Source organism: Poromitra crassiceps, assembly GCF_964638095.1.
Source record: "Poromitra crassiceps genome assembly, contig: HAP1_SCAFFOLD_897, whole genome shotgun sequence".
Classification (NCBI taxonomy): domain Eukaryota; kingdom Metazoa; phylum Chordata; class Actinopteri; order Beryciformes; family Melamphaidae; genus Poromitra; species Poromitra crassiceps.
Genome location: NW_028151512.1, coordinates 11,867 through 37,520, shown reverse-complemented (window position 1 = coordinate 37,520; position 25,654 = coordinate 11,867). Strand labels below are relative to the sequence as shown.

The 25,654-nt window shown below is 46.0% G+C and overlaps 1 protein-coding gene across 1 annotated transcript; it reads left to right on the top strand.

Annotated features, from left to right (window-relative positions):
• Window positions 1-1,776: 1,776 nt before the first annotated feature.
• On the top strand, window positions 1,777-3,303 carry LOC310771623 (piggyBac transposable element-derived protein 4-like; the record flags this gene model as incomplete). Its single annotated transcript, XM_083664195.1, has 3 exons — window positions 1,777-1,881; window positions 2,078-2,868; window positions 3,067-3,303. Coding segments are annotated over 3 exons (1,133 nt in total), but the record flags the coding sequence as incomplete, so codon positions are not given.
• Between the last annotated feature and the right edge of the window lie 22,351 nt (window positions 3,304-25,654).

Genomic DNA, 25,654 nt, shown 5'->3' with positions numbered 1-25,654 from the left:
AATGGGTTAAGAGAAATAAACTAATTCCACCTCATGTATGGTTAACTCATTGGGTGCCAAGGACGCCGTACGGCGTCTTTTTATTAATCTCGCTTGGGTGCCAAAGACGCCGTATGGCGTCTTTTTTTCGAAATTGCTTTTATTCAATTTTTAGATCGTTTAGGACCTTGGGCAAGTATTCAACATGAATCCCTACAAGAATCGGATGCGTAAATCGGCGCAATCTTGACGCGATGCAGTGCTGCCCCCCCCCTTCCTGCGTCAGGGCGCTGCCTTTCTCTTCTTGAGAGCGCGACAATCGGCCATTCCTTCCTTGTCTTCCCTTCCTCTCGGTCCGTGTATTTCCTCTTGAGCATATCCATAGCATAGCGAGTATTTAGCGAGTATTTAGCATAGTCATTAGCGATAGATTATATTTAGATCAGTTTGTGAGATTGTGTGGTGAGTAGATTTGAGTGTTTGGCGTGTTTGGTGAGTGGTTTGTGTGTCTGAGACACACAAACCACACACAGTGTGTGTGTGTGTGTGTGTGTGTGTGTGTGGGAGATCGCGTGTGTTAGTTAGCGTTAGCAGTAGATTAGCTCTTAGTTAGTAGTGTGTTTGTGAAAAAAAACAAAAAAACAAAACAAAAAAAATAAGTGTCGGTGTTGGTGTTGGTGTCGGTGTGTCTGTCTGTCTGTCTGTCTGTGTGTGTGTGTGTGTGTGTGTAGTTGTCTCTGTCTGTGTGTCTGTGTTAGCTAGTTTATAGCCAGGTGTAGGCGTGTAGCTATAGATTAGCTATGCCCAGGCGCAGACGGCCTAGGCCCGGAGCTGGCCAGCTTACGCTGGAGCAGGCCCTCTGCCGTGCCGTGAGGAAGAGAGATCTTCCGGAGACTGACTCCGAGGACCCCTCATCCGATCCTTCATCGGATCCTGTGGAATCCAACACGAGGGATGGTGACTGGCATCCACCACCTCGTCAGGCCCACCTGGATTCCAGCGATGGTGAGATGAATCGATTTTCAAAAAATCATCTGATATTGAAAACACATATCATGTATCTTATTTTTATAAACTCTCACTTTGACTACAGACTCTGACGAGTTTGATGAGGAGGAGGAGGAGGAGGAGACTGATCTGGCGCCTCAGAGAGGCTCAGAGGAGGGGGATGTGGCGATGGCGTCTTCTTCAAGAGGTGAGAACCTATACTTTGCAGGAAATTCATGTCACGTATACAGCCAGCTACATCTATAATAATAATAATAATAATTGATTGGATTTATATAGCGCCTTTCTAGACACACAAAGCGCTTCACATATCAGGGGAGGGAGGGGGAGGGAACTCAACTCATCCACCATGTATTTGTCAGGACAAAAGGAAACCATGAGAACAATCTAAACATGTGACTTACAGTACAGTATCTATATAGGAACAGGCATCACTGGCCAGCAAGTAAACAAACCATTGGAGGTAATAATGTAAAAAAAAAAAAAACGCACACACTTATTCATCAATTTATTTTTGTCAACACAAAGCTTGGTAAGAATAACAATCCTGAATTAGCCTACTAATACCATGTAAAATATAAAATTTCAGAGTTGCAGCACAGCTCTGAGGAGGGGACTGACGATGAAGGGGCAGGTGCTCCCGCCAGCTTTCGTCGTGCCCGCTTGCAGTCCAGTGACGAAGGTGAGATATAAGCCATTTTAGAATTACAATTATTCATCTGATATTGAAAACATAAACTTTTTTCCCTCAAGAATGTATCATATTTTATAAACTCACTTTGACTACAGGGGAGGAGGAGGAGGAGGAGGAGGTGGTGGAGGAGGAGGAGGATGAGGTGGTGACGACTGAGCGCGTGCGGGCATCTGCAGTTGGGAAGAGAGGGTCTTCAAGAGGTGAGAATCTATAGATACTTTACAGGAAATTCATGTCACGTATGCAGCCAGCTCATCTATAATAATAATAATAATAATAATATCAATTATTATTATTATTATTATTGTCAACACAAGGCTTCTAATTATTGGAAAAAAGACAGCTTTTTTACATATCACAATTGTCTGAAGAAAAACCTTTTATTTCATTTTTCAGCGGGCAAGCCTCGTCAGGAGGACTCTCCACGCTGGCATACTATGCCAGACTGGAGCCCCAAAGTCTTCCCCTTCACAGCAATGCCAGGTCCCAGGAATGCGGCTGCATCACTACAGTCAGACAAGCCGGCAGATTTCCTGGAGCTGTTCCTCGGTGATGAGCTGCTGCAGATCATTGTTCAGCAGACCAACATCTATGCTAAACAGTGCATCGCCGTGCTGGATCAGCTGCACATGCCCTACACCCGGGTAAACGCCTGGCAACCGCTGTCTGTGGGAGAGCTGAAGCGATTCCTGGGGCTCCTCTTCCTCACTGGCCTTGTCAAGAAGCCCAAGATTGCGGACTACTGGTCTCTTGATGTGGCGATGGAGACCCCATACTTCAGGAAGACAATGTCCCGCAACAGGTTCCAGCTGATATGGCGCTTTCTCCATTTCTGTGACAATGAGAGGGTCGATGCCACCGACCGGCTCCACAAAGTGCGGCTCATCCTTGACTTGCTCCTCTCCAAGTTCAAGGAAATGTACCAGCCCTCACAAAACATTAGTGTGGATGAAGGGATGCTGTTGTGGAGGGGGAGGCTACGTTTCCGTGTGTACAATCCGGCAAAACCGATAAAGTACGGAATAAAGAGCTATATTCTGTGCGATTCAGAAAACGGGTATTGCTATGCAATGAAACCCTACTGTGGAATTCACAGCACCCTACTGGACACCGTGCAGTTCCTCATTGCCGGCCTGGAGGGATATGGCTACCGTCTCTGGATGGATAATTTCTACAACAGCGGGACCGTGAGCCGACGTCTCCTCAGCCTCCAGATGCACTCAGCTGGGACACTCCGGGTGAAGAGGGGCGAACCTGCGTCCATCCGGCAGGTGACCATGTCGGATCTGCGAGTAGGTGAACGACTCGCTCGTCATGACGATGGGGTGATGTTCCTGGCATGGCGGGACAAGCGCATCGTCAGGATGATCTCCACCTTCCACCAGGATGTCATGAAGACTGTGGCGGTGAAAGAGAAAGGGCAAAGTGAACGGGGGTTGAGTGGGGTTGATCGACTTGACCAGAAGATATCCTACTATCCATTTGTGAGGAAGACGTCCAAATGGAGCTCCAAGTTCGTGGTCTACCTCATGCAGATTGCAATGAGCAATGCATTTACTCTGTACAGGAAATGCAACCCCACGTCCAGCTGCAAAGTCCTCAAAGAATTCACCCTGTCTGTGGTGAAATCGTGGACGGAGGCGACATCTGCTTGCCCCCCCCCTCCTCCTCCAGCAGACGAGCCACCTCCTCTTCCTCCAGGAAGGACGCCAAGACACACACGCCAACGGTCCAATTCAGTGAGGCAGAATGTGGACTTTGCGGGTCATGTGCCACAGCCGGTGAAAGTCCCGCCCACCAAGAGCAAGGCAAATCGGAAATGTGCGCACTGCGCAGCGAAGGGACACCGAAAGGAGACCAGATTTGTCTGCCCCCAATGTGACCATGTGCCTCTCTGCCTCTACCCCTGCTTTTTTGAGTATCACTCACAGTGATTGTTGTATCTTTATACAACAATCACTGTGAGTGATACTCAAAAAGAGACTAGATAACAGTACTATTATTATTCTATAGTTATTTATAGATTATTATTATATATTATTATATATATTATTATTATATATTATATTATTATTATATATTATTATATATAGATAGTTATTTATAGATTATTCTATCCTATTCTATAGTACTACAGTACTATAGACTCGCCCCCACATCTCAAAGCAGCAGTTATAAAAGATCTGTATGTTTTGTGCTAACTCCACACAGGTCATCTGAATATGGCTGTCCGGACAGGGGGACGCCCAGAGAGGCCACGGCCCATTGTTTATAGTACGGTACAAGACAATAATATTTTCTATAACAGTGATGCTGATGTCATAACTGTCCTCAATGTCATAGGCTCGGATGATGTCATCGGTACAAGTGGCCAGTGATGTCAGCAGTGATGATGTCATCGCTCGTGACCTTTTTTTGCCTCCAATATACAGCATGTGTTCATTTCCAACTCCTGTGAAGGTTATTTTCAAGAAAATAAAACAATGCAGGAAATTTTGTGTTTGACTATTTTTATAATGTTACACAAAAAATGAAAGCTTAGAATGTGTAGTTTCATCCAGAAAAAGAAAAAAAGTTGATATCTTCTTTCTTTGTGGAAATATGGACTTCAATATCCAGCATGACCCCGTGAAAGTGAGCATTTTGATGTTAGACCAAGTGGTATACTAATATTTGTAGAAAATAAACAAAACATTCTTTTGACATACTTTTCCCGCAGGTAAACTAGACATTCTAACCTTTCATTTCAGCTATAGCATTTTGTTCAACTCAAAGGAGAATTCATTATTTGGCCTATGTTTACATAAAGTTGTCTTGATTTCCAACTATTTTGAAGGTCCATGTGAAGAAGATAAAACAGTGCAGGACATGTTGTGTTTTGAATATTGTTATTATGTTACACATCAAATGAAAGCTTTCAATGTGTAGTTTCATAAAAATAAAAAATAAAGTTGATATCTTCTTTCTTTGTGGAAATATGGACTTCATTATCCAGCATGACCCCATGAAAGTGAACATTTTGATGTTAGACCAAGCTGTAAACTAATATTTGTAGAAAATAAACAACACATTCTTTTGACATACTTTTCCCGCAGGTAAACTAGACATTCTAACCTTTCATTTCAGCTATAGCATTTTGTTCAACTCAAAGCAGAATTCATTCTGTCGCCTTTCTAACATAAAGATGTGATTATCTCAGAAACTAATTTCACCATGCTGTTTTCGGTCGAAAACACTCTTTTTCAGAGGGGTGTATTTCCAAAATGGAACAGTTTATAAACACACTTTTTTTTTTTTTATGAAATAGAAGGGTTCAAAGTTTCATTGAGGCTATTGGTTGTCCATATAAGAGGAACACAAAAAATGATATGGCTATATTAAAATGCATTGCGGCCTATGTGGCACAGTACAGCAACCTTTTGCCCAAGGGCCGTGGCACCCAAAGTGTTAATCAGGTCACAGAGGGCAGTGGAGACGCCCTGTGGCCAAACAAGGTATTGCTAATGGCGTCCACACACACTTAGTCTCGACGCCAGACCCATGAGAGTTCTTACGCTGATACACTACGTTACTGCATTCTGCAGATCTCTCTCTGGGTCTGGAACGCTTCACCCCCGCTGGCTGGTTATGGGAGGGAACCTTCACTTGACCAGTCATATGCCAGTGATGGCTACAGTCCTGTCCAATCAGCAATGACTTTACGGTGACGCGAGGTCAACCCACCCTGAGACCGCCCAGCGCCCATCCCACCAGGAAGCAGCATGCTCTTAAAAAAAATATATATATATCGTGGATTCGCTAACTACTTAAGATAACCCATAACCCATTCTATATCATGCAAGTGGAAGACAATATTTTGCAACGTGCACTGCTAGAAGTTTGCAGTTTGCATTCTATCGTGGAACTGAAAGATCTACAGCATCTGTGTTTGAAATACCTGGTATCCCATCGCGACGTCCTTGCCTGTCTGCCAACAGGTTATGGCAAAAGCCTTATTTACCAAGCATGGCCGACGTTATGCCAAGTTTTGGCAAAGGACTACCCGCGACTATGGTCAGAAGATAGCAATATAGTGCTGGTGGTGTGCCCACTAATTTCCATCATGGAGGAGCAGGTCGCTTTCCTAAACGAGAGAGGCATCAAAGCGGCCTATGCCGGCAAAAGTCCCGAAGTTGATGAGTCGATCATGAGCGGCCAATTCAACGTGGTTTTCGGTTCACCGGAGACATTCCTTGGAAACGAGACGTGGAGAGCTGCTCTCCAAATGCCTGATTTCTGCAGACGTGTCATTGGACTGGCTGTAGATGAAGTTCACACCATGATCCTGTGGTAAGTGTATAACGTGAATACCTTCATCTATAAATAATCAATTTTCCCGTATTTTGGAAATATGACAGCTGATTAGGCATAATATGGGCATAGTGGAGGGTAAATGCAGTTTACACACCTTTGAAATGAGGCAGAGCGTTTTAATAGCCAACCAATTCCACTATTTTCATATAGGCTACCAATCAATGAGGGGAAACAAGGTAGTTAAACTACTCACATAGTTTACTCACCTGTGTATTTTCCACTACACCCCTGATAATAAGGAACTATGTCATTATTACATTTGAGCCAAAACGTTCCTCACAAAAAATGGGTGTGTGTAAGAGAGGTATGATGGGAGCAAGAGGAACATATCTTCCCCTTGTTAGTTGTTTATTTGTATTGTATAGCATCTTTCACAGATACAAGATCACAAAGTGCTTCACAATATTAAAATAGCAAAAACAGGCAACACAGTGCCATAAAATATTTAAAAATGTTAGATGTGGACTACAGTGATGTCCACATCTAACAAGTAGTAGCTTCACAAACTAACCCTAACCCAATTGAAAAATGATGGCATCTTTCCCAAATAAAATAGACTTAACTGACTGCTTTTTTTCATTGTCTTTATAGGGGTTCAGCCAAGGGGAAAGGTGACCCATTCCGGAAGTGGTGTAGTCTCATTGGTGAACTGCGTTCTTTGCTGCCTGTGAAGGTTCCTGTCCTAGCCACCACTGCGACAGCCTGCAAATCTACAAGAGAAAGTATTAAGAAGTCCCTAGGAATGAATGACTGCATCGAAGTAATAAAAAGCACTAATCGCAATAATATACGCCTTGCTGTTAAAAAGGTGTCCGTTGACCCTGTCAACACATTTTCATGGCTAATCAAAGAACTTGATACTAAAGGGCAGAATACAGAAAGGACTGTTATCTATTGCAAAAGTATTGCAGACTGCTCACTCCTTTATTATGAAGTGTTCAAGGCAACATTGAAAGAAAAGTCTGTGTACCCTGTTGGAGCTCCAGACACCACTGAGAACAGACTTTTTGAAATGTTTCATTCTGAAACCCCCGATCACATCAAAAAACAAATAATCAAATCTTTAAGTGATCATACATCTGTGCTTCGAGTTGTTATAGCAACATCTGCATTAGGCATGGGTGTCGATTTCAAAGGTGTAAATAATGTAATTAACTATGGTGCCCCAAATGATTTGGAGTCTTACATTCAAGCATTGGGGAGGGCGGGAAGAGATGGGTCAAGGTCTCATTCAATTATATTGCATCACGGCCGACTGATGCTGGGGCTATCTAAGCAGATGAGGGAGTATGTCACAAATGTAGACATGTGCAGGAGAGTTCAACTTTTTCATCTTTTTGATAAAGAAAAGACCGATCCTGTTCTGCCAGGCCATGATTGCTGTGACCTTTGTGCAAAGTCTTGTACCTGTGGGGAAGCATGTAATGGCCAAGCTAGCCCGCTCGAGAGACACGCGTCAGAGGTCGTTCCACAGAGGGAACGAATGTCTACCCAGGAACAAAAACACACACTGAAAGAAAAGATAAATGCATTAGGCAATGAGTGGAAGTCTGAAGAAGCATATTCCTTTATGTCTGTTTATTCAGCAGAGTCATCGCATGAATCAAATCACATCATTTCAGAAGTGCTTTAGGAATGCAATAGACTTTTCACATTAGAGGACATTCTGTGCAAAATACAGGTTAGAAATATACAGCAAGCAAGAATGATTTTGTTAGTCATCCAAGAGGTATTTGGGGACATGTATACTGTGTCAGATGATAATACTGCCCTGCAAAGCTAAAAGGGGGTAACTCGCCAGAGTGTAGAACTGAGAAAAATGACTTTAAAGTTTTGTTGTTGTCCAGCCAAATGTATTGTAGGAAGAAAACTGGACATGTGTTAATTATATGTTGTTTTAATGTAGTTATTTATCTACATAATTGTTTTTAGCTCAAACTTGACCTTTGACCCTTATTTGGAAGTTACCTTACTCTGGCTTTGCATTGTCTGCAAAATAATAAGGGGTGATGCCAAGCAAAAAGACAGTAACTTCTATTTGATCCTTCATTTGGTTGCTTATCACTATATAAAACCAGTATATATGATAATAATGATAACATAGACATGAAGTCTCATGTTCATGGCACAATTACGCTTAATATAATATACGTATAAATATAATATAACTAGATTATCAGGCTGCTACACATCCTTAAAGCCTAGTTTGGTGGGACTCTTGTTGGCCCGTTGTGTGTCTGTGTGTTGGCGCCTCGTGGGTTAATGTCATATGAGCTGGTGCCTCGGGGGTTAATGTAGCTCAGTGGTTAATGTAGCTCAGTGGTTAATGTCATATGAGCTGGCACCTCAGGGGTTAATGCCATATGAGCTGGCACCTCTGGGGTTAATTTCATATAAGCGGTGCCTCTGGGGTTAATGTGGTATGAGCTGGCGCCTCGGGGGTAAATTATATATGAGCGGCACCTCGGGGGTTAATGTGGTATGAGCTGGCGCCTCGGGGGTTAATGTTGTATGAGCTGGTACCTCAGGGGTTAATGTTGTATGAGCTGGCACCTCAGGGGTTAATGCCATATGAGCTGGCACCTCTGGGGTTAATTTCATATAAGCGGTGCCTCTGGGGTTAATGTGGTATGAGCTGGCGCCTCGGGGGTTAATGTCGTATAAGCTGGCACCTCCGGGGTTAATTTCATATGCGCGGTGCCTCGGGGTTAATGTGGTATGAGCTGGCGCCTCTGGGGTTAATGTCATATGAGCTGGCGCCTCAGCAGTTAATGTTGTATGAGCTGGCGCCTCAGGGGTTAATGTCGTATGAGCTGGCGCCTCAGGGGTTAATGTCATATGAGTTGGCGTCTCTGGGGTTAATGTTGTACGAGCTGGAGCCTCGGGGGTAAATGTGGTATGAGCTGGTGCCTCGGGGGTTAATGTCATATGAGGTGCCTCGCGGGTTAATGTATAAGGGTTAGGGGGTTAATGCCGTATGAGCTGGCAACCTTGGGAGTTATTGTGGGTGGTGTGGGTGTCTGTGTGTGGGGGGGTGGTAATTGGTCTGATGTCACAATCATGACATTAGGCCTGCCCAGTAATGTAACTCATCAACTCAACCTGAGCATTCTGGTGAGTTACCCCCTTTTTGCGTTGCACGGCAGAGCATTCAGAGTGCAGTCAAACCAAACCAAACAACCGTAACTGATGTTACCTCAGTCTTGCTTGGCTTTTCTAGGGCTTTTGGAAGTTACTGTAAATATGACCCCCTATTTTCTCCAAAAAACAACACAATTGACTCAAGATATTTTTCCACATGATAAAGCAGATCTTCAATGTTCCAAAAATGACAAAAACTCATTTTTGACAAAAATTGAGTTACCCCCTTTTAGCTTTGCAGGGCAGAATAATAATACATACTTTGATGCACTTGAGCTTTTTGAAACCTTAGAACTTGAGTAAAGACGTTTATACTGTTTTCTCCTGTGAATTTGTCCTTCCTGCAGAGCATGTGAATTGTAAAATCATTTTATTCATACTTTGATGCACTAGAGCATTTTGAAACCTTAGAACTTGAGGAAAGACGTTTACACTGTTTTCTCCTGTGAATTTGTGCTTCCTGCAGAGCATGTGAATCGTAAAATAATTGTATTCATACTTTGATGCACTTGAGAATTTTGAAACCTTAGAACTTGAGGAAAGACGTTTACATTGTTTTCTCCTGTGAATTTGTGCTTCCTGCAGAGCATGTGAATTGTAAAATCATTTTATTCATACTTTGATGCACCTGAGCTTTTTGAAACCTTAGAACCTGAGTAAAGACGTTTACACTGTTTTCTCCTGTGAATTTGTGCTTCCTGCAGAGCATGTGAAGCGTAAAATAATTGTATTCATACTTTGATGCACTTGAGAATTTTGAAACCTTAGAACTTGAGGAAAGACGTTTACATTGTTTTCTCCTGTGAATTTGTGCTTCCTGCAGAGGATGTGAATTGTAAAATCATTTTATTCATACTTTGATGCACCTGAGCTTTTTGAAACCTTAGAACCTGAGAAAAGACGTTTACACTGTTTTCTCCTGCGAATTTGTGCTTCCTGCAGAGCATGTGAATTGTATAACCATTTTTTTGTCCTAAAATAAAACTTAAATTGAGACTTAAGATGTTATACTGTTTCAAAAAAAATTAAGGGCTCTACACATTCATACACTCCAACTCCTGCAGTTGATACATTTTCCTCTTGTGTTCATTGATCCATTGTCTAACATCTGCCACATTCATACCCTGTAACAGGTTTATTTTGATGTTTTTAAAGGAGGGATATAATCTGCCAGGACACTGACTGAAAACATTCTTTTTTTGTAGAGCCTGCACGATGGCATAGATATCTTCTTGTTTGTTTGGCCATGAATGTTCAGCAAATTCAGGACGGAGGTTGCAGTCTTCGTCAAATTTATCCATCAATTTGTTCTGTTTTATAGTCCGGCTGACCTGCTGTGCAAGATTAAATTTGACATTGGCGCCTTGATGAGATATCAGATCTTTTGTTACACGCACATAGTGTTCACAGTTTAGATCCATAGCTACATTGTTTCCAACACCACCTTTTGTATTTACTGTCCTGTTCCACTTTAGCCTGTGCGCAGTCTGTGGGCTCTGTATCGCGTGGATATCGAGTTGAAGTTTGAGGGATTCTAGAGCATATTTGTGCCTGCCTGATTGCTTGAAATGTAACATTTTAAACTTCCAGATACGACATGTACGTTCACCATCCCCTTCCATTATAGAATCTTGAAAATTCCTTTCCAATAGAGCTAGTTTCAATAAGGCACTGTGGTAACTAAATACACCATCTAGATTTCTGTCATCTTCAGTTGTATACTTTTTAGTCTCCCTGTTCTCCTGTATTTTCACTTGGTGCTCCTTCAACATATGCTTACAGAGCTGATCAATGTCACGGAATGTCGTGTGACTGCAAGCTTGGAAGGGACATTTGATGGCCTGAGGCAGGATGGTGTGGTCAGTAGTCTGTTCAGGGTGTCCAGTCTGAGCCAACTGATCATTCATTATATATTTGTCTACTAAAGCAAACATTTCTTTGTCAAACCACTTTTGCTTTTCACTATTACATGTAAAGACAGGTGGTTTCATTTCATCTTTAGGAGTATCTGTGGTTGATTTCATGTCAAAGTGATGGAGAGCAGCTGCAATAAGAGAGGCATCAGTCACGTCATTTAAAAAGTCACTGCAGGGTCGGTAGTTGTCACCTAGAGCACTCTTGGTGACATTTCTTCTGTTTATTTTATTCCTAATTTGAAAAAGTGTTCCTGTTTCTGAGGTAGATGACGTGTTATAAAAGTTCTTGTATATAACATCTGTAAAATTCATACTACAATGAAAGTCTGCAATGGCAGGACATAGTCCCTCCAATCTATCAACTGGGCTTTCACCATTTTTCATGGCTCTGATAGCAGCATCACTGTTCTGCTTTGTAAGCTGGTCTCCATGAATGATAACCTTGACAGGAGGTTTCATTACTGTGTTATTGCCGACAACGGTGGGAGTGTATGGTATGTATCTGCCGTTAATATATTTAAGTGCCTGGATCATATCACTACCTTTTTTCTCATCATAGTCGAGCAATCCCACTGGTATGATTTCACTTTTTTGGCACATGGCAGCTGAATACTCGTGGGGAATGTGTTGTTGAACATTCTCCTTAAACTGCTGCATATGAGGAAAATGTTCTACTACTACACGGCCCACCAGTTCTTTAAAGTCATTTCTTAAGCACAGCTTGTCTTCTGTATTAGGCAAAATGTCAGTGAGTGGCACTTCTAGAACTGACCTTGTACTCTTGTCACAAAGGTGCGCTCCACTAACCCTCTCCTGACTTCCAACTACTAACAGCCAGTGATAGTCTATGTCCTGATTTGTAATGGTCATTGCATGTGGGGATACAATGTGATCAAAGTTGTCCATTGTCAGTTGCATTGGGTTTGAGGATATGTCTGGAGCTGGAGATGGCACAGTGGGCGGGATGATGAGGTCAGCTGGAGATGGCACACTGAACAGGTCTGTGAGGTTATCCGCAGGTTTCTGAAATGAGAGCAATACATCTTGAAAAAGAATGATATTGTGAATTAAGTCAAATGCAGATGGCAGACGACCGATGGAGAGACTCATTTATAACAATGGAAGCAATCATTCTCTGCCGTCAGGCATCGGTCGCCTCCCACGTACATTGGTCTTTAAGCCCAATGCACACAACTTTGTTCCGATCAAGTTGTGTTGTCTCGCTACAAAATGTCACATGCTGACATACTGTACCTGTGTTGCTGCGGGTCTCTGCATAACCACAGGCAGAGGAGGAGCAGGGGGTGGCTTTGTGGGCTGGTTTGTGCAGTTATCTTCTAGGATCCCACTTTCATGGCTCACAAGCTGAAACAGACAGAGAGAGAGAGAAATATTTTTTGAATACAATTTTAAAGCAAACTACATTGTGACTCTTTGAAAAAAGTAGATAAGATACAGGGAAAAATTAGACATACATGTGTTACTGCAGGTCTCTGCATAACCACAGGTAAACATGGAGGCTTTGTGGACTGGTTGGTGCAGTTATCTTCCAGGATCCCACTTTCATGGCTCGCAAGCTGAGAGAGAGAGAGAGAGAGGATAGAATTGATTTTTTTTATTTCAATGTAAATTTTGATTCTTTGACAAATTGTAGATAAGATACAGGGAGAAATGTGACATACCTGTGTTGCTGCGGGTCTCTGCCTAACCACAGGCAAACATGGCGCATGGACTGGCTTTACGGACTGGTTGGTGTAGTTATCTTCCAGGATCCCGCTTTCATGGCTTGCAAGCTGAAACAGACCGAGAGAGAGACAGAGAAAATATAATATATTTTTAATAAATTTTTAAATCAAACTACATTGTGACTCTTTGAAAAAAGTAGATAAGATACAGGGAGAAATGTGACATACCTGTGTTGCTGCAGGTCTCTGCATAACCACAGGTAAACATGGCACATGGACTGGCTTTGTGGACTGGTTGGTACAGTTATCTTCCAGGATCCGATCTTCATGGCTCACATGCTGAAAATCACCAAAAAGTAATTATATATGTAAATATGATCAATGTGCAATACATGTAATTGAATACCAATGTTGATTATTTCCCTCACCTGAGTGCAAAAGCTCTCCTCCAGATGGTGTTCTGGGGCCCCAGTCATCTGGCAGGCATCTGAGGGTATTTCTGCCATAGCTTTCCATTCAATAAAGCTTTTGTCATAAGACTCTCCCATTTGCAAACTCTGATAACGTCCTTTGATAAGACTTTCTCCAACTTTCTCCCATGGGCCTTTCAGAATTCTGGTGTGTCGATGACTTTCTTTCACATGTAACCTACAGTATGGAGAGAGGGAGAGGGACAGAATTCTCATTCCCTTATAATCAGTGAAGTAGGCTATTACTATAGTTGCTGGCTACTAGCCCTTTCCAAAGACTCATAACACTTTTATTTGACATAATTTTAGGTGCAGTGATCTTGCATATAACAATATTTAAAAGTTCAATTCTGACAGCATGGCTAGCCAAAATGGACATGTGTGTAGTCTAGAAACAGTTTTGACAACCACCTGGCATTATTTTTTATTATAAAACGAAAATATGAACTACTGGAGTGAAAATACCTAACGTTAATAAGTGAGAATTGACTTACCTTAACTACTTTTGATTGAGCAGTAACTGCTGGCACTGGGAGATCCACTGCTGGCACGGAGACTGTAGAAACTGGCCCAGGTTTCATTGGGAAAGGACCACGTCTCGGATTACGATTAGCGCGGCATGTCCATTTGAGTTCCTTTATGGAGCGCGGCTTCTTGTCTTCGTAGCGAACAGGTCCACATATTTCTTCGAGGGCAATTGTATAATTTGGCTTCAAGAGATGTTTGCCCTGAAATAAGTTACGCTTATTTCCTGTATTCGTACAGTCACCACATACTCGGCATAATCAACAAACTTTGACGGTGTCCTCTCACTGTTGCTAACGTTGCTAATGCTACCTCAGCCATTTTTGTTGTGGAGGATATGTAAATAGTGATGACACGGGAGGCGCAGCCCATTTTTCGAACGACTCTCTCATTGGTGCTACGACCTGTCACTCATTCAATTTCACCACCCTAGATGCGCCCTCAAACCCCAGCAGTGGCTGTGAAGCGGCACAGACTCATATGTAGTATGCGGAGCACAGCGATTCAACGTAATATTTGAGTCTGGGGAGAGACTAACACACACTGGACTACTGGAGTTGAGCAAACATTTCCCCCACACTAAATAAAAATGTTGTGGAGAGGGTGAGTATAGGGTCACTGACAGCGAGGATGTTGTGGAGAGGGTGAGTATAGGGTCACTGACAGCAAGGATGTTGTGGAGAGGGTGAGTATAGGGTCACTGACAGCGAGGATGTTGTGGAGAGGGTGAGTATAGGGTCACTGACAGCAAGGATGTTGTAGAGAGGGTGAGTATAGGGTCACTGACAGCGAGGATGTTGTGGAGAGGGTGAGTATAGGGTCACTGACAGCGAGGATGTTGTAAAGAGGGTGAGTAGGACCACTGACAGCGAGGATGTTGTGGAGAGGGTGAGTATAGGGTCACTGACAGCGAGGATGTTGTAAAGAGGGTGAGTAGGACCACTGACAGCGAGGATGTTGTGGAGAGGGTGAGTATAGGGTCACTGACAGCGAGGATGTTGTGGAGAGGGTGAGTAGGACCACTGACAGCGAGGATGTTGTGGAGAGGGTGAGTAGGACCACTGACAGCGAGGATGTTGTGAAGAGGGTGAGTAGGACCACTGACAGCGAGGATGTTGTGGAGAGGGTGAGTATAGGGTCACTGACAGCGAGGATGTTGTAAAGAGGGTGAGTATAGGGTCACTGACAGCGAGGATGTTGTGGAGAGGGTGAGTAGGGTCTCGCCATCTTGGGCTGCTCAGAGTCCTCTGAACTTGGCTACAGCTGCGCAACAGTCTCTAACACAAGGGACAACTGTTGCCGAAAAACGGATTCTGAAGGAATGGAAGTCATCCTCTTCACCTTCTTTCCAACTGTGGTGGACGCATATGACCTCTACTCTGTTATACGGATGGATAGACTTAGGTTTCTTAGGACCAATTCAATGAAAAAGTCCTGAATCGTTTGGGAGTCGTGTGTGTATCCCTTTAAGACCGCGAACCGCGTCACATGGTTCGCGTTCTTAAAGGGATACACACACAAATGCTGCATCAGGTATCAATGGGTTAAGAGAAATAAACTAATTCCACCTCATGTATGGTTAATCAGGTCACAGAGGGCAGTGGAGACGCCCTGTGGCCAAACAAGGTATTGCTAATGGCGTCCACACACACTGGACTACTGGAGTTGAGCAAACATTTCCCCCACACTAAATAAAAATGTTGTGGAGAGGGTGAGTATAGGGTCACTGACAGCGAGGATGTTGTGGAGAGGGTGAGTATAGGGTCACTGACAGTGAGGATGTTGTGGAGAGGGTGAGTATAGGGTCACTGACAGCGAGGATGTTGTGGAGAGGGTGAGTATAGGGTCACTGACAGCGAGGATGTTGTGGAGAGGGTGAGTATAGGGTCACTGACAGCGAGGATGTTGTGGAGAGGGTGAGTAGGGTCACTGACAGCAAGGATGTTGTGGAGAGGGTGAGTATAGGGTCACTGACAGCAAGGATGTTGTGGAGAGGGTGAGTATAGGGTCACTGACAGCGAGGATGTTGTGGAGAGGGTGAGTATAGGGTCACTGACAGCAAGGATGTTGTGGAGAGGGTGAGTATAGGGTCACTGACAGCGAGGATGTTGTGGAGAGGGTGAGTATAGGGTCACTGACAGCGAGGATGTTGTGGAGAGGGTGAGTATAGGGTCACTGACAGTGAGGATGTTGTGGAGAGGGTGAGTATAGGGTCACTGACAGCGAGGATGTTGTAAAGAGGGTGAGTAGGACCACTGACAGCGAGGATGTTGTGGAGAGGGTGAGTATAGGGTCACTGACAGCGAGGATGTTGTGGAGAGGGTGAGTAGGACCACTGACAGCGAGGATGTTGTGGAGAGGGTGAGTAGGACCACTGACAGCGAGGATGTTGTGAAGAGGGTGAGTAGGACCACTGACAGCGAGGATGTTGTGGAGAGGGTGAGTATAGGGTCACTGACAGTGAGGATGTTGTAAAGAGGGTGAGTATAGGGTCACTGACAGCGAGGATGTTGTGGAGAGGGTGAGTAGGGTCTCGCCATCTTGGGCTGCTCAGAGTCCTCTCTGAACTTGGCTACAGCTGCGCAACAGTCTCTAACACAAGGGACAACTGTTGCCGAAAAACGGATTCTGAAGGAATGGAAGTCATCCTCTTCACCTTCTTTCCAACTGTGGTGGACGCATATGACCTCTACTCTGTTATACGGATGGATAGACTTAGGTTTCTTAGGACCAATTCAATGAAAAAGTCCTGAATCGTTTGGGAGTCGTGTGTGTATCCCTTTAAGACCGCGAACCGTGTCACATGGTTCGCTGTCTTAAAGGGATACACACACAAATGCTGCATCAGGTATCAATGGGTTAAGAGAAATAAACTAATTCCACCTCATGTGTGGTTAATCAGGTCACAGAGGGCAGTGGAGACGCCCTGTGGCCAAACAAGGTATTGCTAATGGCGTCCACACACACTGGACTACTGGAGTTGAGCAAACATTTCCCCCACACTAAATAAAAATGTTGTGGAGAGGGTGAGTATAGGGTCACTGACAGCGAGGATGTTGTGGAGAGGGTGAAAATAGGGTCACTGACAGCGAGGATGTTGTGTAGAGGGTGAGTATAGGGTCACTGACAGCGAGGATGTTGTGGAGAGGGTGAGTATAGGGTCACTGACAGCGAGGATGTTGTGGAGAGGGTGAGTATAGGGTCACTGACAGCGAGGATGTTGTGGAGAGGGTGAGTATAGGCTCACTGACAGCAAGGATGTTGTGGAGAGGGTGAGTATAGGGTCACTGACAGCGAGGATGTTGTGGAGAGGGTGAGTATAGGGTCACTGACAGCAAGGATGTTGTGGAGAGGGTGAGTATAGGGTCACTGACAGCGAGGATGTTGTGGAGAGGGTGAGTATAGGGTCACTGACAGCGAGGATGTTGTAAAGAGGGTGAGTAGGACCACTGACAGCGAGGATGTTGTGGAGAGGGTGAGTATAGGGTCACTGACAGCGAGGATGTTGTAAAGAGGGTGAGTAGGACCACTGACAGCGAGGATGTTGTGGAGAGGGTGAGTATAGGGTCACTGACAGCGAGGATGTTGTGGAGAGGGTGAGTAGGACCACTGACAGCGAGGATGTTGTGGAGAGGGTGAGTAGGACCACTGACAGCGAGGATGTTGTGAAGAGGGTGAGTAGGACCACTGACAGCGAGGATGTTGTGGAGAGGGTGAGTATAGGGTCACTGACAGCGAGGATGTTGTAAAGAGGGTGAGTATAGGGTCACTGACAGCGAGGATGTTGTGGAGAGGGTGAGTAGGGTCTCGCCATCTTGGGCTGCTCAGAGTCCTCTGAACTTGGCTACAGCTGCGCAACAGTCTCTAACACAAGGGACAACTGTTGCCGAAAAACGGATTTTGAAGGAATGGAAGTCATCCTCTTCACCTTCTTTCCAACTGTGGTGGACGCATATGACCTCTACTCTGTTATACGGATGGAGAGACTTAGGTTTCTTAGGACCAATTCAATGAAAAAGTCCTGAATCGTTTGGGAGTCGTGTGTGTATCCCTTTAAGACCGCGAACCGCGTCACATGGTTCGCGTTCTTAAAGGGATACACACACAAATGCTGCATCAGGTATCAATGGGTTAAGATAAATAAACTAATTCCACCTCATATGGTTAATCAGGTCACAGAGGGCAGTGGAGACGCCCTGTGGCCAAACAAGGTATTGCTAATGGCGTCCACACACACTGGACTACTGGAGTTGAGCAAACATTTCCCCCACACTAAATAAAAATGTTGTGGAGAGGGTGAGTATAGGGTCACTGACAGCGAGGATGTTGTGGAGAGGGTGAGTATAGGGTCACTGACAGCGAGGATGTTGTGGAGAGGGTGAGTATAGGGTCACTGACAGCGATGATGTTGTGGAGAGGGTGAGTATAGGGTCACTGACAGCGAGGATGTTGTGGAGAGGGTGAGTATAGGGTCACTGACAGCGAGGATGTTGTGGAGAGGGTGAGTATAGGGTCACTGACAGCGAGGATGTTGTGGAGAGGGTGAGTATAGGGTCACTGACAGCGAGGATGTTGTGGAGAGGGTGAGTATAGGGTCACTGACAGCGAGGATGTTGTGGAGAGGGTGAGTATAGGGTCACTGACAGTGAGGATGTTGTAAAGAGGGTGAGTAGGACCACTGACAGCGAGGATGTTGTGGAGAGGGTGAGTATAGGGTCACTGACAGCGAGGATGTTGTGGAGAGGGTGAGTAGGACCACTGACAGCGAGGATGTTGTGGAGAGGGTGAGTAGGACCACTGACAGTGAGGATGTTGTGAAGAGGGTGAGTAGGACCACTGACAGCGAGGATGTTGTGGAGAGGGTGAGTATAGGGTCACTGACAGCGAGGATGTTGTAAAGAGGGTGAGTATAGGGTCACTGACAGCGAGGATGTTGTGGAGAGGGTGAGTAGGGTCTCGCCATCTTGGGCTGCTCAGAGTCCTCTCTGAACTTGGCTACAGCTGCGCAACAGTCTCTAACACAAGGGACAACTGTTGCCGAAAAACGGATTCTGAAGGAATGGAAGTCATCCTCTTCACCTTCTTTCCAACTGTGGTGGACGCATATGACCTCTACTCTGTTATACGGATGGATAGACTTAGGTTTCTTAGGACCAATTCAATGAAAAAGTCCTGAATCGTTTGGGAGTCGTGTGTGTATCCCTTTAAGACCGCGAACCGCGTCACATGGTTCGCGGTCTTAAAGGGATACACACACAAATGCTGCATCAGGTATCAATGGGTTAAGAGAAATAAACTAATTCCACCTCATGTGTGGTTAATCAGGTCACAGAGGGCAGTGGAGACGCCCTGTGGCCAAACAAGGTATTGCTAATGGCGTCCACACACACTGGACTACTGGAGTTGAGCAAACATTTCCCCCACACTAAATAAAAATGTTGTGGAGAGGGTGAGTATAGGGTCACTGACAGCGAGGATGTTGTGGAGAGGGTGAAAATAGGGTCACTGACAGCGAGGATGTTGTGTAGAGGGTGAGTATAGGGTCACTGACAGCGAGGATGTTGTGGAGAGGGTGAGTATAGGGTCACTGACAGCGAGGATGTTGTGGAGAGGGTGAGTATAGGGTCACTGACAGCGAGGATGTTGTGGAGAGGGTGAGTATAGGCTCACTGACAGCAAGGATGTTGTGGAGAGGGTGAGTATAGGGTCACTGACAGCGAGGATGTTGTGGAGAGGGTGAGTATAGGGTCACTGACAGCAAGGATGTTGTGGAGAGGGTGAGTATAGGGTCACTGACAGCGAGGATGTTGTGGAGAGGGTGAGTATAGGGTCACTGACAGCGAGGATGTTGTAAAGAGGGTGAGTAGGACCACTGACAGCGAGGATGTTGTGGAGAGGGTGAGTATAGGGTCACTGACAGCGAGGATGTTGTAAAGAGGGTGAGTAGGACCACTGACAGCGAGGATGTTGTGGAGAGGGTGAGTATAGGGTCACTGACAGCGAGGCTGTTGTGGAGAGGGTGAGTAGGACCACTGACAGCGAGGATGTTGTGGAGAGGGTGAGTAGGACCACTGACAGCGAGGATGTTGTGAAGAGGGTGAGTAGGACCACTGACAGCGAGGATGTTGTGGAGAGGGTGAGTATAGGGTCACTGACAGCGAGGATGTTGTAAAGAGGGTGAGTATAGGGTCACTGACAGCGAGGATGTTGTGGAGAGGGTGAGTAGGGTCTCGCCATCTTGGGCTGCTCAGAGTCCTCTGAACTTGGCTACAGCTGCGCAACAGTCTCTAACACAAGGGACAACTGTTGCCGAAAAACGGATTTTGAAGGAATGGAAGTCATCCTCTTCACCTTCTTTCCAACTGTGGTGGACGCATATGACCTCTACTCTGTTATACGGATGGAGAGACTTAGGTTTCTTAGGACCAATTCAATGAAAAAGTCCTGAATCGTTTGGGAGTCGTGTGTGTATCCCTTTAAGACCGCGAACCGCGTCACATGGTTCGCGTTCTTAAAGGGATACACACACAAATGCTGCATCAGGTATCAATGGGTTAAGAGAAATAAACTAATTCCACCTCATGTGTGGTTAATCAGGTCACAGAGGGCAGTGGAGACGCCCTGTGGCCAAACAAGGTATTGCTAATGGCGTCCACACACACTGGACTACTGGAGTTGAGCAAACATTTCCCCCACACTAAATAAAAATGTTGTGGAGAGGGTGAGTATAGGGTCACTGACAGCGAGGATGTTGTGGAGAGGGTGAAAATAGGGTCACTGACAGCGAGGATGTTGTGTAGAGGGTGAGTATAGGGTCACTGACAGCGAGGATGTTGTGGAGAGGGTGAGTATAGGGTCACTGACAGCGAGGATGTTGTGGAGAGGGTGAGTATAGGGTCACTGACAGCGAGGATGTTGTGGAGAGGGTGAGTATAGGCTCACTGACAGCAAGGATGTTGTGGAGAGGGTGAGTATAGGGTCACTGACAGCGAGGATGTTGTGGAGAGGGTGAGTATAGGGTCACTGACAGCAAGGATGTTGTGGAGAGGGTGAGTATAGGGTCACTGACAGCGAGGATGTTGTGGAGAGGGTGAGTATAGGGTCACTGACAGCGAGGATGTTGTAAAGAGGGTGAGTAGGACCACTGACAGCGAGGATGTTGTGGAGAGGGTGAGTATAGGGTCACTGACAGCGAGGATGTTGTAAAGAGGGTGAGTAGGACCACTGACAGCGAGGATGTTGTGGAGAGGGTGAGTATAGGGTCACTGACAGTGAGGATGTTGTGGAGAGGGTGAGTAGGACCACTGACAGCGAGGATGTTGTGGAGAGGGTGAGTAGGACCACTGACAGCGAGGATGTTGTGAAGAGGGTGAGTAGGACCACTGACAGCGAGGATGTTGTGGAGAGGGTGAGTATAGGGTCACTGACAGCGAGGATGTTGTAAAGAGGGTGAGTATAGGGTCACTGACAGCGAGGATGTTGTGGAGAGGGTGAGTAGGGTCTCGCCATCTTGGGCTGCTCAGAGTCCTCTGAACTTGGCTACAGCTGCGCAACAGTCTCTAACACAAGGGACAACTGTTGCCGAAAAACGGATTTTGAAGGAATGGAAGTCATCCTCTTCACCTTCTTTCCAACTGTGGTGGACGCATATGACCTCTACTCTGTTATACGGATGGAGAGACTTAGGTTTCTTAGGACCAATTCAATGAAAAAGTCCTGAATCGTTTGGGAGTCGTGTGTGTATCCCTTTAAGACCGCGAACCGCGTCACATGGTTCGCGTTCTTAAAGGGATACACACACAAATGCTGCATCAGGTATCAATGGGTTAAGAGAAATAAACTAATTCCACCTCATGTATGGTTAATCAGGTCACAGAGGGCAGTGGAGACGCCCTGTGGCCAAACAAGGTATTGCTAATGGCGTCCACACACACTGGACTACTGGAGTTGAGCAAACATTTCCCCCACACTAAATAAAAATGTTGTGGAGAGGGTGAGTATAGGGTCACTGACAGCGAGGATGTTGTGGAGAGGGTGAGTATAGGGTCACTGACAGCGAGGATGTTGTGGAGAGGGTGAGTATAGGGTCACTGACAGCGAGGATGTTGTGGAGAGGGTGAGTATAGGGTCACTGACAGCGAGGATGTTGTGGAGAGGGTGAGTATATGGTCACTGACAGCGAGGATGTTGTGGAGAGGGTGAGTATAGGGTCACTGACAGCGAATATGTTGTGGAGAGGGTGAGTATAGGGTCACTGACAGCAAGGATGTTGTGGAGAGGGTGAGTATAGGGTCACTGACAGTGAGGATGTTGTGGAGAGGGTGAGTATAGGGTCACTGACAGCGAGGATGTTGTGGAGAGTGTGAGTATAGGGTCACTGACAGCGAGGATGTTGTGGAGAGGGTGAGTATAGGGTCACTGACAGCGAGGATGTTGTAAAGAGGGTGAGTAGGACCACTGACAGCGAGGGTGTTGTGGAGAGGGTGAGTATAGGGTCACTGACAGCGAGGATGTTGTGGAGAGGGTGAGTAGGACCACTGACAGCGAGGATGTTGTGGAGAGGGTGAGTAGGACCACTGACAGCGAGGATGTTGTGGAGAGGGTGAGTAGGACCACTGACAGCGAGGATGTTGTGAAGAGGGTGAGTAGGACCACTGACAGCGAGGATGTTGTGGAGAGGGTGAGTATAGGGTCACTGACAGCGAGGATGTTGTAAAGAGGGTGAGTATAGGGTCACTGACAGCAAGGATGTTGTGGAGAGGGTGAGTAGGGTCTCGCCATCTTGGGCTGCTCAGAGTCCTCTCTGAACTTGGCTACAGCTGCGCAACAGTCTCTAACACAAGGGACAACTGTTGCCGAAAAACGGATTCTGAAGGAATGGAAGTCATCCTCTTCACCTTCTTTCCAACTGTGGTGGACGCATATGACCTCTACTCTGTTATACGGATGGAGAGACTTAGGTTTCTTAGGACCAATTCAATTAAAAAGTCCTGAATCATTTGGGAGTCGTGTGTGTATCCCTTTAAGACCGCGAACCGCGTCACATGGTTCGCGGTCTTAAAGGGATACACACACAAATGCTGCATCCGGTATCAATGGGTTAAGAGAAATAAACTAATTCCACCTCATGTATGGTTAATCAGGTCACAGAGGGCAGTGGAGACGCCCTGTGGCCAAACAAGGTATTGCTAATGGCGTCCACACACACTGGACTACTGGAGTTGAGCAAACATTTCCCCCACACTAAATAAAAATGTTGTGGAGAGGGTGAGTATAGGGTCACTGACAGCGAGGATGTTGTGGAGAGGGTGAGTATAGGGTCACTGACAGCGAGGATGTTGTGGAGAGGGTGAGTATAGGGTCACTGACAGCGAGGATGTTGTAAAGAGGGTGAGTATAGGGTCACTGACAGCGAGGATGTTGTGGAGAGGGTGAGTAGGGTCTCGCCATCTTGGGCTGCTCAGAGTCCTCTGAACTTGGCTACAGCTGCGCAACAGTCTCTAACACAAGGGACAACTGTTGCCGAAAAACGGATTCTGAAGGAATGGAAGTCATCCTCTTCACCTTCTTTCCAACTGTGGTGGACGCATATGACCTCTACTCTGTTATACGGATGGATAGACTTAGGTTTCTTAGGACCAATTCAATGAAAAAGTCCTGAATCGTTTGGGAGTCGTGTGTGTATCCCTTTAAGACCGCGAACCGCGTCACATGGTTCGCGTTCTTAAAGGGATACACACACAAATGCTGCATCAGGTATCAATGGGTTAAGAGAAATAAACTAATTCCACCTCATGTATGGTTAATCAGGTCACAGAGGGCAGTGGAGACGCCCTGTGGCCAAACAAGGTATTGCTAATGGCGTCCACACACACTGGACTACTGGAGTTGAGCAAACATTTCCCCCACACTAAATAAAAATGTTGTGGAGAGGGTGAGTATAGGGTCACTGACAGCGAGGATGTTGTGGAGAGGGTGAGTATAGGGTCACTGACAGCGAGTATGTTGTGGAGAGGGTGAGTATAGGGTCACTGACAGCGAGGATGTTGTGGAGAGGGTGAGTATAGGGTCACTGACAGCGAGGATGTTGTGGAGAGGGTGAGTATAGGGTCACTGACAGCGAGGATGTTGTGGAGAGGGTGAGTATAGGGTCACTGACAGCAAGGATGTTGTGGAGAGGGTGAGTATAGGGTCACTGACAGCAAGGATGTTGTGGAGAGGGTGAGTATAGGGTCACTGACAGCGAGGATGTTGTGGAGAGGGTGAGTATAGGGTCACTGACAGCAAGGATGTTGTGGAGAGGGTGAGTATAGGGTCACTGACAGCGAGGATGTTGTGGAGAGGGTGAGTATAGGGTCACTGACAGCGAGGATGTTGTGGAGAGGGTGAGTATAGGGTCACTGACAGTGAGGATGTTGTGGAGAGGGTGAGTATAGGGTCACTGACAGCGAGGATGTTGTAAAGAGGGTGAGTAGGACCACTGACAGCCAGAATGTTGTGGAGAGGGTGAGTATAGGGTCACTGACAGCGAGGATGTTGTGGAGAGGGTGAGTAGGACCACTGACAGCGAGGATGTTGTGGAGAGGGTGAGTAGGACCACTGACAGCGAGGATGTTGTGAAGAGGGTGAGTAGGACCACTGACAGCGAGGATGTTGTGGAGAGGGTGAGTATAGGGTCACTGACAGTGAGGATGTTGTAAAGAGGGTGAGTATAGGGTCACTGACAGCGAGGATGTTGTGGAGAGGGTGAGTAGGGTCTCGCCATCTTAGGCTGCTCAGAGTCCTCTCTGAACTTGGCTACAGCTGCGCAACAGTCTCTAACACAAGGGACAACTGTTGCCGAAAAACGGATTATGAAGGAATGGAAGTCATCCTCTTCACCTTCTTTCCAACTGTGGTGGACGCATATGACCTCTACTCTGTTATACGGATGGAGAGACTTAGGTTTCTTAGGACCAATTCAATGAAAAAGTCCTGAATCGATTGGGAGTCGTGTGTGTATCCCTTTAAGACCGCGAACCGCGTCACATGGTTCGCAGTCTTAAAGGGATACACACACAAATGCTGCATCAGGTATCAATGGGTTAAGAGAAATAAACTAATTCCACCTCATGTATGGTTAATCAGGTCACAGAGGGCAGTGGAGACGCCCTGTGGCCAAACAAGGTATTGCTAATGGCGTCCACACACACTGGACTACTGGAGTTGAGCAAACATTTCCCCCACACTAAATAAAAATGTTGTGGAGAGGGTGAGTATAGGGTCACTGACAGCGAGGATGTTGTGGAGAGGGTGAGTATAGGGTCACTGACAGCGAGGATGTTGTGGAGAGGGTGAGTATAGGGTCACTGACAGCGAGGATGTTGTGGAGAGGGTGAGTATAGGGTCACTGACAGCGAGGATGTTGTGGAGAGGGTGAGTATAGGGTCACTGACAGCGAGGATGTTGTGGAGAGGGTGAGTATAGGGTCACTGACAGCGATGATGTTGTGGAGAGGGTGAGTATAGGGTCACTGACAGCGAGGATGTTGTGGAGAGGGTGAGTATAGGGTCACTGACAGCGAGGATGTTGTGGAGAGGGTGAGTATAGGGTCACTGACAGTGAGGATGTTGTAAAGAGGGTGAGTAGGACCACTGACAGCGAGGATGTTGTGGAGAGGGTGAGTATAGGGTCACTGACAGCGAGGATGTTGTGGAGAGGGTGAGTAGGACCACTGACAGCGAGGATGTTGTGGAGAGGGTGAGTAGGACCACTGACAGTGAGGATGTTGTGAAGAGGGTGAGTAGGACCACTGACAGCGAGGATGTTGTGGAGAGGGTGAGTATAGGGTCACTGACAGCGAGGATGTTGTAAAGAGGGTGAGTATAGGGTCACTGACAGCGA